The 14,639-nt window shown below is 41.0% G+C and overlaps 1 protein-coding gene across 1 annotated transcript; it reads left to right on the top strand.

Annotated features, from left to right (window-relative positions):
• Nucleotides 1-10,073: 10,073 nt before the first annotated feature.
• LOC120062543 (serine protease inhibitor Kazal-type 1-like) lies at nt 10,074-14,147 on the top strand. Its single transcript, XM_039012594.1, has 4 exons — nt 10,074-10,177; nt 11,019-11,059; nt 11,180-11,289; nt 13,865-14,147. Exons 1-4 carry the CDS (start codon nt 10,129-10,131, stop codon nt 13,914-13,916), a joined length of 252 nt encoding a protein of 83 aa, XP_038868522.1. The 5' UTR covers nt 10,074-10,128; the 3' UTR covers nt 13,917-14,147.
• The last annotated feature ends 492 nt before the right edge of the window (nt 14,148-14,639 follow it).

Here is a 14,639-nt window from a genome sequence, read left to right as displayed (position 1 = left end):
GCTCCCGGACGTGCTCCTCTACCCCCACAAAGGGGGCACCCGCTCCTGCTTACTACATTGATGGGTGTGGAATTCTGTAACGGGGTGAGTGACTGGTTGCCGGGAAGTCAGGCGCAGGACAGCAAAGATGGGTGATAACAGGAGAACTTTAATATACACCCTGGCCCAAAGGCACAGGCGAGGCAGCACAAAGCACAACCACGGTAACATGAACCGGATTAAACAAAACAAACAAACCTAGGTTTGAAACAAACCTAGCGCAAGCCAGCCTGTAGCGTAACAAACTACACAAAGAACAATTCCACACACAGACATGGGGGAAACAAAGGGTAATATACATTTAGTCTGATGAGGGAATGTGAACCAGGTGTGCGGGAAAACAAGACAAAACAAATGGAAAATGAAAGGTGGAGCGGTGATGGCTAGAAGACCAGTGACGTCGACCGCCGAACGCCGCCCGAACAAGGAGAGGGACCGACTTCGGCGTAAGTCGTGACATTAGCACTAAATATTTCTAAAACTTAAAGCATTGTATTTGTAAGAAAACACTCACTAAACCCTAAACCTCAACTAAATCATGTAAAAAATATTGTGGAAATTGAGCAAGTTGAGATGACTAAACTGCTTGGAGTAACCCTAGATTGTATACTGTCATGGTCAAAACATATTGATGCAGTAGTAGCTAAGATGGGGAGAAGTCTGTCTATAATAAAGCGATGCTCTGCTTTCTTAACAACACTATCAACAAGGCAGGTCCTACAGGCCCTAGTTTTGTCGCACCTTGACTACTGTTCAGTTGTGTGGTCAGTTGCTACAAAAAATAACTTAGGAAAATTGCAATTGGCTCAGAACATGGCAGCACAGCTGGCCCTTGGATGTACACAGAGAGCTAATATTAATAATATGCATGTCAATCTCTCCTGGGTGAAAGTGGAGGAGAGATTGACTTCATCACTACTTTTATTTATGAGAGGTATTGACATGTTGAATGCACCGACCTGTCTGTCTAAACTACTTGCACACAGCTCGGACACCCATGCATACCCCACAAGACATCCCACAAGAGGTCTCTTCACAGTCCCCAAGTCCAGAACAGACTATGGGAGGCACACAGTACTACATAGAGCAATGACTACATGGAACTCTATTCCACATCAAGTAACTGACACAAGCAGGTAAATTAGATTTCAAAAACAGATTAAAAAACACCTTATGGAACAGCGGGGACTGTGAAGCAACACAAACATTGGCACAGACTCATGCATACACACACACAAACACAAACACACACACACGATAACAGACGCACTATACATACACATGGATTTAGTACAGTACTGTAGATACAGTATGTTCTAGTGGTGGAGTAGGGGCCTGAGGGCACATAGTGTGTTGTGAAATCTGTGAATGTATTGTAATGTTTTTAAAATTGTATAAACTGCCTTAATTCTGCTGGACCACAGCAGCTAATAGTAATCCATAATAAATACAAATACAAATACACACACACCCTCCCTTGAGCTTTACCAACTCTGCCGTTCTGTGCTGCCGATGTAAAGAAAAACCAGCTAGATTTATATTTACCATGTTCTTGTTCAGCCACAACTCAGAGAAACATAGGATATTATAGTTCATCAGATCAGGTTGATAGGATAGTCTTGAATGGAGCTCATACAGATATGTAAGTCATAATAATGAGATAGTAAGACATTATTATGAGATACAGTATATAAGTCATAATTATGAGAGTAGTAATGACTGCTCCTCCCCTCCCTAAAATGGGCTCAGTGTGAGGTGTATGAAGGTGGCATGTGCTCCAGAGAGAACAAGTAAGTATAAAACACATGGGTTATTTACCTTGTGTAAATAGGGTTTCTGAGAGAGTATTATTCTTTTTATACCTATCCTACTATGTGCTGTGATGTAAGTATAAAGCACAAGGGTGAGGTTATTTACCTGCAGTAAATAAAGCTTCAGAGAGAATTATTCCCTATATAATATAGATGATTGATGCTGTCTTTTAGGCTATTTCAATCACTAGCAATCACTGGCAAAGTGAGGCCAGACCACACAGAAAGGTTAGGCAATATGTCAATAAGAAAAACATTCCCCAGAAGTCTGAGAAAATAAGATGATGAAGCAGGTGCTAGATGCACCTAGAATCAATGATACGGACCTCCAAACCTTACCCCAGTTTCGGTGAGGTAACTTTACGTGACCATGTTCTAGAAACATTTTCCCTATCACCAAAGGGACCACTGATGCACAAATGTGCCACTGACGCACATATCTATCTTATGTATTGACTGTGGCTAGAAATTCGGTAGGGTGATTAAAAAAATGTAAACATATTTTGGGATAGAGACACATCATGAGCGGTCCTTTAACCGATACATTTATTCTGATCAACCATGCTTAAATAAACAGTAAACAAATAACTTATAGACATCATCATTCGTTAAAAAACATAAAATCATTAGATAAATCTTGTAATTTAATAAGAGAAAGAGTGTAGACTCAGTATTACGCTCATTAATCCTTGAGGTTTCTGTTAAGCATTTTACATTCAATCATGCTCTTTTGAATTGAAGGTGCCACATTTCATTTATTTTTCACAGGCTCAACTGTAAGCATGTCCTGGTCAAGCATGGAGGAGTGTTTGAGGCATAACAAGAAGACACAGTCGATAACGTGGCACACAACCATTGGTTGATGCATGCAATGTCTGAGCAGGGGAATGAGACTGGGGCTGCAGTCCAAACATGTCATTTTTAACCCCTCAGCCCTTGCACTAGCCGGATGCAGTTTGATTGCCATCTTAAGTGGAGGTCCATTTCACTAACGTTACCCCCTCGGCTCTCGATTCAGCTTGAGGTAGCGAGTGAAGAACCATGATCACTTGTGGGGTTGATATGACCCACAATTCAATGCAAACTGTACTCATACTCCGGTGGCTGAAGTATATGACGGCTACATTTTCGGCATGTCAGACAAAATTATGAAGCTAGCTTAACCCTTGTGTTGTCTTAAGAGGTTAAGGGTAAAAAATGACCCGCCACTATGTTTAACAGCAGAGAAACCCCCCTAATTTATATTTTTTCAACTTGAAATCTTATGACTTTTCCTAGTGACCCCAACATTCGAAAAAGTTAAACATCTCCTTTGTACATATTTCCATGAAAGCTGTACACCACCAGGGTACAAAGATTGTCTTATGGTAATTTTTGACACGGCAGTTACAAAACGATTTACACACCACAAAAACCACAAAGACACACACACACACAAACAATGAGAAATTGAGATTATGTGTGCTACTGATTGAACTCAGCCAGCAGCTCCTGAAGAGGAAGATCACCATGGTTGGCAAAGTTAGAAAGAACAAGCCTGAGCTCACCCCTGCACTCCTCGCAACAAGTGGGAGAGAGGCCTTCTCATCAAAGTTTGCCTTCACCCACACCACCACTCTAGTTTCTTACCTCCCATTGAGGAACAAGAATGTGGTCCTCCTGAGCACACTGCACAAAACGGCTGAGATCAGTGATCGTGAGGACAGGAAGCCAGCCATCATCCTGGACTACAACCACAACAAAGGAGGCATAGACAACCTGGACAAGGGGATTGGAACGTACAGCTGCAGGAGGATGACTGCCCGCTGGCCCCTGGTCATCTTCCATAACATCATTGATGTGTCCTCATATAATGCCTTAGTGATATGGAACAAGATCAACCCTACCTGGATGCCTGATAAGCGGAACAAGACGAGGGTGTTCCTGGAGCAGCTGGGAAAGGCACTTGTAACCCCACACATTCAAAGAAGGGAGCCCCTTCCCCGCACAGCAGCCTCTGCAGCGCTTGTGAAAGCTGTTCAGGGGGCTGAATCTTGTCCTGATCCACCTGAGGCTGCAGCTGGGGCAGGCAAGAGGAGGAGATGCCAATTCTGCCCCCCAAAGAAGGACTGTAAAACAAATACTGTGTGCTGCACATGTGAGAAATACATCTGCAAAGTCCATGCATACACACTTGCACACTGTCCTACATGTGCTAATTAGAGTTGATTGATTTATGTTCTTCACGTTTTAGTTTTGTATCTATTATCTTATTTTATTCTTATTATTGTTGTTGTTTATACACCTTGTGGGTGGGGGCAATGGTTCAAAGAATGGGAGAAAACTAGTATTTTGTAGTTGAATTCCTCATTGTACAGTATATAAGAATATATCACTATGTTGCCAAAAAGTTCAAGACTGTTATTGTTTCCCTTCAATAAAATACATTCAAAACTACTTTCTGCACATTTCTGTTACTTTCGTAGGCTATACAAGTGCTATCGCTTGCTAAAAAAATTATGTTTATACCTCTACTTCTACATAATAATACACCTCTACTTTAGTAAAGTAAACAATTATAACAGGTGTGTTGTAATAAAAACGAGGGGTGTCCACTGATTAAATGCAGTCTTTCTGCATTGTGCAGAGGGGAAACCCAGATATTCACAACGTTTGTGATGAATGACAGGTTGTTTCTTCATGCAAAATAGATTTGGGGTTTAAAATTCAATTAAGCTGCTTTATTTTAGAGGTTTAGTGAAGGCGGGTCATTTTTGACCGTTAGGACAAGGGGAGTATACAGAATGAAAAACTACACAAGGGTTAATAAAAAAAATATAAAGATGATATTGATTTTAGCATTGGCAAATTGGCTTAGTCTGGTAGTGAGGAACCTATAAAACCTAGCTAGCTTCAAATTTATTGGAATAAATGACCAAACTATAAAACTAGCTAGCCAACTATGGGTAAATGTAGCTATCTAGCTACCTGAAAGGAGTGCTAGCTAGCTATGTACATTCATAGCTTTAGGTTGGTTGTTTTTAATCAAGATTTCCACCAAGGCCTTTGTTTCTCCGATCACACACATTTAAGGTACACTCGGAGTCGGATGTGATGTTGTAAAACATCATTCAAGGGCTGAGGGTTTTGGGCCGAGAGCTGTCAACTTTGAATTTGGACTGTAGCCATGGCCTTGCTACCCCCCTTACTATATCAATAGGCAGCCATTTTGACTGCAACATTCTAACAGTCCAATAAATACACAAAATAAACTCAGCAACAAAAATGTTTTATCTCACTGTCAACTGCCTTTATTTTCAGCAAATTTAACATGTGTAAATATTTGTATGAACATAACAAGATTCAACAAGTGAGACATAAACTGAAGAAGTTCCACAGACATGTGACTAACAGAAATGGAATAATGTGCCCCTGAACAAAAGGCGGGGCCAAAATCAAAAGTAACAGTCAGTATCTGGTGTGGCCACCAGCTGCATTAAGTAATGCAGTGCATCTCCTCCTTGTGGACTGCACCAGATTTGCCAGTTCTTGCTGTGAGATGTTACCCCACTCTTCCACCAAGGCACCTGCAAGTTCCTGGACATGTCTGTGGGGAATGGCCCTAGCCCTCACCCTCCGATCCAACAGGTGCCAGACGTGCTCAATGGGATTGAGATCCGGGCTCTTCGCTGGCCATGGCAGAACACTGACATTCCTGTCTTGCAGGAAATCACGCACAGAACGAGCCGTATTGCTGGTGGCATTGTCATGCTGGAGGGTCATGTCAGGATGAGCCTGCAGGAAGGGTACCACATGAGGGAGTAGGATGTCTTCCCTGTAACGCACAGCAGTGAGATTGCCTGCAATGACAACAAGCTCAGTCCGATGATGCTGTGACACACCGCCCCAGACCATGACGGACTCTCCACCTCCAAATTGATTCCGCTCCAGAGTACAGGCCTCGGTGTAACGCTCATTCCTTCGACGATAAACACGAATCCGACCATCACCCCTGGTGAGACAAAACTGCAACTCGTCAGTGAAGAGCACTTTTTGCCAGTCCTGTCTGGTTCAGCAACGGTGGGTTTGTGCCCATAGGTGACGTTGTTGCCGGTGATGTCTGGCAAGGATCTGCCTTACAACAGGTCTACAAGCCCTCGGTCCAGCCTCTCTCAGCCTATTGCAGACAGTCTGAGCTCTGATGGAGGGATTGTGCGTTCCTGGTGTAACTCGGGCAGTTGTTGTTGCCATCTTGTGTCCCACAGGTGTGTTGTTCGGATGTACCAATCCCTTGCAGGTGTTGTTACACATGGTCTGCCACTGCGAGGACGATCAGCTGTCCATCCTGTCTCCCTGTAGCGCTGTCTTAGGCGTCTCGCAGTACGGACATTGCAATTTATTGCCCTGGCCACATCTGCAGTCCTCATGCCTCCTCGTAGCATGCCTAAGGCAAGTTCACGCAGAGGAGCAGGGACCCTGGGCATCTTTCTTTTGGTGTTTTTCAGAGTCAGTAGAAAGGCCTCTTTAGTGTCCTAAGTTTTCATAACTGTGACCTTAATTGCCTACCGTCTGTAAGCTGGGTCAGGGTCCTGAAAAAGGGACGTTTATATGCCATCGGAAAAATAATAATTTGGTTGATTATTATAATTTTTTTCAAAGAACACAATAGCATTATGTGATTCAAATTTAAAAAAATCTAAAATGTTAATTGTTTTTGTACATTTTCTTTCCTTCACATTTTCAAACAGTCCATTTATATTTTCCAACGGGGCTATACATTTGGGTGAGTTTTTTTTCTCGCCTGAGTAGCCTCGTTTCACTGCCAAAAATAAAATTGAACCGTCTAGTGTTAGGCAAAATAACAACACAATGTCAAATACAGGTAGCCTAGTCAAATAATTAACATCCAATCACATTAACCGTTACGTCTTGCGGGAATTCCACTAACGGTCCGTATGTAGCCAAACGTAGCTGCTGCTCATGTTGGTATCTGTACGGATGGCGCAAAAGCCATGACAGGGAGACATAGTGGAGTGGTAACGCACGTACAAGCAGTTGCTCCCAACACCACTTGGGTACACTGCAGCATCCACCAAGAGACTCTTGCTGCCAAGGCAATGCCTGACAGCTTGAAAGACGTTTTGGACACTACAGTAAAAATGGTTAACTTTGTTAAAGCAAGGCCCCTGAACTCTCGTATATTTTCTGCACTATGAAATGATATGGGCAGCGACCATGTAACACTTTGACAACAAGGGGCAAAGTATTGACACGTTTTTTTGAATTGGGAGACGAGCTTCAAGTTTTCTTTACTGACCATAATTTTCACTTGTCTGACCTATTCGCTTGCATGATGATGAGTTTCTTACACGACTGGCCTATCTGGGGGATGTTTTTTCTCACCTGAATGATCTGAATTTAGGATTACAGGGACTCTCCGCAACTATATTCAATGTGCGGGACAAAGTTGAGGCTATGATTCAGAAGTTGGAGCTCTTCTCTGACTGCATTAACAAGGACAACAAACATGTCTTTCCATCATTGTATGATTTTTTGGTGTGCAAATGAACTCAATGTCACGCCCTGACCTTAGAGAGCCTTTTTATGTCTCTATTTGGTTTGGTCAGGGTGTGATTTGGGGTGGGCATTCTATGTTCTTTATTTCTATGATTTGTGATTCTATGTTTTGGCCGGGTATGGTTCTCAATCAGAGACAGCTGTCTATTGTTGTCTCTGATTGGGAATCATACTTAGGCAGCCTGTTTTGCCACTTTATGTTGTGGGATGTTGTTTTTGTTAGCTCTGTGTAGCCTTTAAGACGTTACGTTCGTTGTTGTTTTGTTTGGTGTTAGGGTTTTTTAATAAAGAAGAATGAACATGTACCTCACTGCACCTTGGTCTCCTTCCGATGAGCGTTACACTCAAGCTTACGGACAATATCATATGTGATTTAGCGAAGCACCTGAGTAAGTTGGGTGCGCAATTACACAGGTACTTTCCCGAAACAGATGACACAAAAAACTGGATTCGTTATCCCTTTCATGCCCTGCCTCCAGTCCACTTACCGATATCTGAACAAGAGAGCCTCATCGAAATTGCAACAAGCGGTTCTGTGAAAATGTTATTTAATCAAAAGCCACTTCCAGATTTCTGGATAGTGCTGCGCTCAGAGTATCCTGCTTTGGCAAATTGCGCTGTTAAGACACTGATGCCCTTTGCAACCACGTACCTATGTGAGAGTGGATTCTCAGCCCTCACTAGCATGAAACTAAATACAGGCATAGACTGTGTGGAAAATTATTTAACACTGAGACTCTCCAATACAACTCAACACTGCAGAGTTATGTTCATTCTTTCAAGCACACCCTTCTCATTAACCTGTGGTGAGTTATTCACCATTTTTTATGAACAAATAAGGTTTTATATGTAAGATGGTTAAATAAAGAGCAGAATTATTGATTATTATTATTATTTGTGCCCTGGTACTATAAGAGCACTTTGTCACTTCCCACGAGCCAGGTTGTGACAATAACTCACACTCATTCTTATGTTCAATAAATGTATCGTATAGTGTGTGTGTGGAAGGCTTACATTGATGGCAAAAAACAACATTTGAGAGTACGCTGACCCTAGTGCTAGATGGGGTACGCAGCTGGAGGTTGAATGTTTGAAGGGGTATGGGACTATAAATGTTTGGGATCCACTGCTGTAGATGATCTATTGCTGCATGCTCACTGTGTTGAACATAAAGGACCAGTGGTTATTCTTGGAAAAAAGTGATATTTTGAAATAGAGTTCATATCTTCAATTTTGAGAGTTATTCGGCAAAGGTAAATGTGTTGGAAACCTCAGAATCTGCTCTTTCTGATACTATATAGAAATCAGAACATCTTACCTGTACCTGTAGGATTTGAAAAAGTAACTTTTTGGTGGTTCTGAAAGTAATTACATGTCCTCCTAAAACTGCTTATAACACTAATGTTGTGATCTCTAAATTCTAACATAGGTGTGTCAAAAATACTTATTTAGTTCAAGCCAAGGACGGAGGGTTGCATGACTTTAAAAATGGCAGAGATACATGTATTGCAAACAAAACGGAAGAAGTTGAGCCTCACACTTCAACACTCTTAGTTGATGCGTAAACTGATCCACTATGCTGTTTACTTTCTGCGTCTACGTCATATCGCTGAGTCTACCTTTAATTGAAACAATAACAAAGTGGTCACCTGCCTCTGTTTTAGTAAAAAGCAGAGGGATGGGCCTAGAGAATGGTATCAATTTCAAATTCATAGACGGGGCTATGGATGCAAGGACTGACCATCCATGAAATCAAAATGATAGTTTTATCCATGTTTAACGCCTCCCCTCAAAGTCATCTGAAAATGGAGGAAAAAAGATTCAACTCAGACAGAGCTTGCAGCATATGACCTGCTGTAAAGATGCCTTAGAAATTAGTAGCCTAGCTACATACTACTCTGATACTTCCATTCATTCTAAAATATACCGGATTATCTTCTTGAGCAATTATTCAATTGAGAATGCACAAGGTGTACTGTGTGACTTGGTTATCTTTCTGAGTCATTTGTGGATGCACGTTTTCATTTAGAGACTACAAATTACATTGACAAAGACAAAGGATGACTGATATCCTGCATTGTTACGGTCTCAAAGCACAATTGACCTCTTTAGAAACCAAGTTCAACTTTTTCCAGTCATTCCACTCATTTTCTACCAATGAACAGTCACTCACTTTGGGAGCTGTGTAGTGAAACTGGGGTTTGCCTGAAAAATAATGGTTTGTCTCTTTTTTATTCCTATACAGACACAATAGAAAAATACTTATTTAGAAATAAGTACATCTTATTCTGACAATGTGAATTGAAAAAGGGAAGATATGTACTGTGTTTGTTTTGTTGCAGAGATTTAATAAATAAGTATTGAGCAAATGAAAGCAGAACATGTACACAAGAACATAAAACTGCAGTACTTATTGTTAGTTTTATCTTGTGGGCCCACGATCCAGATCTGTGTTAGTTATGATGACCATGCTGAATGAGGAAGCAACAGAATACATTGGAACACATCACCATTGGCCCCTGCTAGCCAACACACTGCTATGTGACAAAAACTCAGTGGCAATAACAAACAAACCAGCTGGGAGGAGAGATGGAGAGGTGGGAGGAGTGGTATTTAACTGACAGGTCAAGTCCCAAAAGCACCATATAAAAAGGCAGGCTAGATGGCAAAGGAAACACAAACATACAGACTCACAACTCCAAGCCATACCTTCACAGAGACTATGAAGATGACAATACTGCTCTGTGCTATCGTGCTCCTCTCTCTCTCTGGTGAGTACTATTGCCATAACCAAAAGCACTTATGAGCTGTTTTGACATACGGTACATGTAAAAATATTGCTTGATATTTTAACATTGAACATTTCACTTTATTCTGTACTTAGATCAATGAGGTTTTGGGAATAATCAGACAACTCTTCACTGTGAGCGATGCTAGTTGAATTGGTTACACGCTTTCAGATGAATTTAAGAATGAAGAGTAGCCTATAAGGAAGTGGTGACAGCTTAGGTTATCTACGTTTAGGATACCTACGTTTAGGATAGACTACCCAGTTGTAAGAGCCCACACAAATGGAACGTCAGAGTTGCACCAAGAAAAGAATGTCAGGTGATATCATTTTGTCTACCAAGGCACTTCTATGAAGCTGACTCTGAGAGAGCTCATCGTGTGGGGAGCCATGATCCTATTAAATTCCTATGAATAATTATTGTAATTCCTAATTATATGCATGTCCCCCAGTGTCACAGGACACCGGTGAGAGAATATGGACAACAGTCTCAGACCCCATGCCATTAATACCAAGATAAAAGTTATTTCCAAGATAGATACCTTGACATTGGTGTTACTGGTATGTATCTCACTGGCTGTGTCATCATAGAGCTAAAGATAACACATTGAGTAAATTCAACAAGGGACAGTCATTTCATCTGGAAAACAATAAGGTATTTAAAGAAGTGGAATGGGATCTTGTTTCAAAGGCCAATAATAAAAGAAGGCATACTTTTCAGACAGTTGCTGAGCAACATTCCACCAACCTTTTCCCCCACACTGAATATTGTGAATCACATCAAGGAAAAAGTGAATACCCTTTTCTTTTCATGTTTTGTACAGTTTTTGCCATGGATGAAGAAAGATGCCCACAGCCCAGAGAGGTGAGATACATTAGGAAATAGTTATTCTATGGAAACAAGGACATTACAATACTTTTTATGAGGATGTGTATGTCAAAATAACTATAATAGTAAGGACTGCTCTTCCCCTGCCTAAAACAGCCTCAGTGTGAGGTGTATGAAGGCGGCATGTGCTCCAGAGAGTTTGATCCTGTGTGTGGGAGCGATGGCAACACATACACCACCGAGTGTGTGCTGTGTCGTGAGAATAAGTAAGTATAAAACACATGGGTTATTTACCTTGTGTAAATAGAGTATTATTCCTATTATACCTATCCTACTATGTGCTGTAATGTAAGTATAAAGCACAAGGGTGAGGTTATTTAACTGCCGTAAATAAAGTTTCAGAGAAAATTATTCCCTATATAATATAGATGATTGATGCTGTCTTTTAGGCCATTTCAATCACTAGCAAACACTGGCAAAGTGAGGCCAGACCACACAGAAAAGTTAGGCAATATGTCAATAAGAAAAACATTCCCCAGAAGTCTGAGAAAATAAGATGATGAAGCAGGTGCTAGATGCACCTAGAATCAATGATACGGACCTCCAAACCTTACCCCAGTTTCGGTGAGGTAACTTTACGTGACCATGTTCTAGAAACAGTTGCATCATCAGGAAAGGGAAGTGCCACTGACGCACAAATCTTACCTATTGACTGTGGCTAGAAATTTAGCAAACTGGATGTTCTTCAAAAATAGATGGGAGGGGTTGAGGGTAGCGGAAGGATAAGAGTAATAACAAACAAAAGATAACTATTGTAAAATAGATTGTGTCTGTAAAATGTATATAGTATGTTTAAGCTGGAAGTACAAGCCGAAGTGTTGTTCATAAGTTTACTCCAATTAGGGGAGGGATGGAGGAAAATAATAATATACAGTTGAAGTCGGAAGTTTACATACACTTAGGTTGGAGTCATTAAAACTCGTTTTTCAACCACTACACAAATTTCTTGTTAACAAACTATAGTTTTGGCAAGTCGGTTAGGACATCTACTTTGTGCATGACACAAGTCATTTTTCCAACAATTGTTTACAGACAGGTTATTTCACTTATAATTCACTGTATCACAATTCCAGTGGGTCAGAAGTTTAAATACACTAAGTTGACTGTGCCTTTAAACAGCTTGGAAAATTCCTGAAAATGATGTTATGGCTTTAGAAGCTTCTGTTAGGCTAATTGACATAATTTGAGTCAATTGGAGGTGTACCTGTGGATGTATTTCAAGGCCTACCTTCAAACTCAGTGCCTCTTCGCTTGACATCATGGGAAAATCAAAAGAAATCAGCCAAGACTTCAGAAAAAAATTGTAGACCTCCACAAGTCTGGTTCATCCTTGGGAGCAATTTCCAAACGCCTTAAGGTACCACGTTCATCTGTACAAACAATAGTAAGTATAAACACCATAGGACCACGCAGCCGTCATACCGCTCAGGAAGGAGACGCGTTCTGTCTCCTAGAGTTGAACGTACTTTGGTGCGAAAAGTGCAAATCAATCCCAGAACAACAGCAAAGGACCTTGTGAAGATGCTGGAGGAAACGGGTACAAAAGTATCTATATCAACAGCAAAACGAGCCCTATATCGACATAACCTGAAAGGCCGCTCAGCAAGGAAGAAGCCACTGCTCCAAAACCACCATAAAAAAAGCCAGACTATGGTTTGCAACTGCAAATGGGGACAAAGATCATACTTTTTGGAGAAATGTCCTCTGGTCTGATGAAACAAAAATAGAACTGTTTGGCCATAATGACCATCATTATGTTTGGAGGAAAAAGGGGGATGCTTGCAAGCCGAAGAACACCATCCGAACCGTGAAGCACGGGGGTGGCAGCATCATGTTGTGGTGGTGCTTTGCTGCAGGAGGGACTGGTGCACTTCACAAAATAGATGGCTTCATGAGGAACAAACATTATGTGGATATATTGAAGCAACATCAGTCATGAAGTTAAAGCTTGGTTGGAAATGGGTCTTCCAAATGGACAATGACCCCAAGCATACTTCCAAAGTTGTGGCAAAATGGCTTAAGGACAACAAAGTCAAGGTATTGGAGTGGCCATCAAAAGCCCTGACCTCAATCGTATAGAAAATTTGAGGGCAGAACTAAAAAGCCTGTGTGAGCAAGGAGGCCTATAAACCTGATCCAGTTACACCAGCTCTGTCAGGAGGAATGGGCCAAAATTCACCCAACTTATTGTGGGAAAGCTTGTGGAAGGCTACCCGAAACGTTTGACCCAAGTTAAACAATTAAAAGGCAATGCTACCAAATACTAATTGAGTGTATGTAAACTTCTGACCCACTGGGAATGTGATGAAAGAAATATAAGCTAAAATAAATCACTCTCGACTATTATTTTGACATTTCACATTATTAAAATAAAGTGGTGATCCTAACTGACCTAAAACAGGGAATTTTTTACTTGGATTAAATGTTGGGAATTGTGAAAAACTGAGTTTAAATGTATTTGGCTAAGGTGTTTGTCAACTTCTGACTTCAACTATATATATGTGTGTGTATGGAGGATTGGAAATGATACAGACAATTACATTGATGGAAGCTACAATCTGCAATATAAAGCTGATCTGCACCCCCAAAAAGTTTAAAATAAAAGACATCTGACATTATTAGAATAAAGTGTGTATTTGAGAGAAGTAGACTCAATATTATACTCAACAATCCTTGAGGTTTCTGTTCAGCATTTTACATTCAATCATGCCCTTTTGAATTGAAGGTGCCATATTTGAACCTTCCATTTTAAGTTGTTAACAGAAGCCCTCTTTTTCACAGGCTTAAACACAAGCAAGTCCTGGTCAAGCATGGAGGAGTGTGTGAGGCATAACAAGAAGTCTCTCTGGACACCTGTCCTGCCGGAATGATCCAGAGGAGGAGTATCACTGGACATCAGCTTTCGAAATCTGTAGACTAATAAAATTATGAAGCATGAAAATGTAGTCTCTTCTCTTATGAAAGCTAATAGAATATTATGGAAGTATATTGAACAAAAATATGGGACCACCACTTTACATGTTGCATTTATGTTTCATGAGCTGAAATAAAAGATCCCAGAAATGTTCCATACACACTCAAAGCGTATTTCTCTCCAATTTTGCACACACATTTGTTTACATTCCTGTTAGTGAGCGTTTCTCCTTTGCCAAAATAATCCATCCACTTTACAGGTGAGGCATGTCAAGAAGCTGATTAAACAGCATCATTACACAGGTGCACTTTGTGCTAGGGACAATAAAAGGGCACTCTAAAATCTGCAGTTGTCACACAACACAATGCCACAGATGTCTCAAGTTGAGGGAGCGTGCAGTTGGCATGCTGACTGCAGGAATGTCCACCAGAGCTGTTGCCAGAGAATTTAATGTTAATTTAAGCCATCTCCAACTTCATTTTAGAGAATTTGGCAGAATATCCAACCAGCCACACAACCGCAGACCACGTGTAACCAGGATCTCCACATCCGTCTTCTTCACCTGCAGGATCGTCTGAGACCAGCCACTCGGACAGCTGATGAAACAGACAAAGTATTTCTGTCTGTAATAAATCCCATTTG

Source organism: Salvelinus namaycush, chromosome 17 (assembly GCF_016432855.1).
Source record: "Salvelinus namaycush isolate Seneca chromosome 17, SaNama_1.0, whole genome shotgun sequence".
NCBI lineage: Eukaryota > Metazoa > Chordata > Actinopteri > Salmoniformes > Salmonidae > Salvelinus > Salvelinus namaycush.
This window is presented reverse-complemented; position numbering and strand designations above follow the sequence as displayed.

What these genes read in the sequence shown, in the direction of transcription:
- LOC120062543 (XM_039012594.1), top strand. Translation starts at nt 10,129, where the DNA reads ATGAAGATGACAATACTGCTCTGTGCTATCGTGCTCCTCTCTCTCTCT. An exon ending in CGTGCTCCTCTCTCTCTCTG is followed by an intron (nt 10,178 to 11,018) that starts GTGAGTACTATT and finishes TGTTTTGTACAG; the next exon opens with TTTTTGCCATGGATGAAGAA. An exon ending in GATGCCCACAGCCCAGAGAG is followed by an intron (nt 11,060 to 11,179) that starts GTGAGATACATT and finishes TGCCTAAAACAG; the next exon opens with CCTCAGTGTGAGGTGTATGA.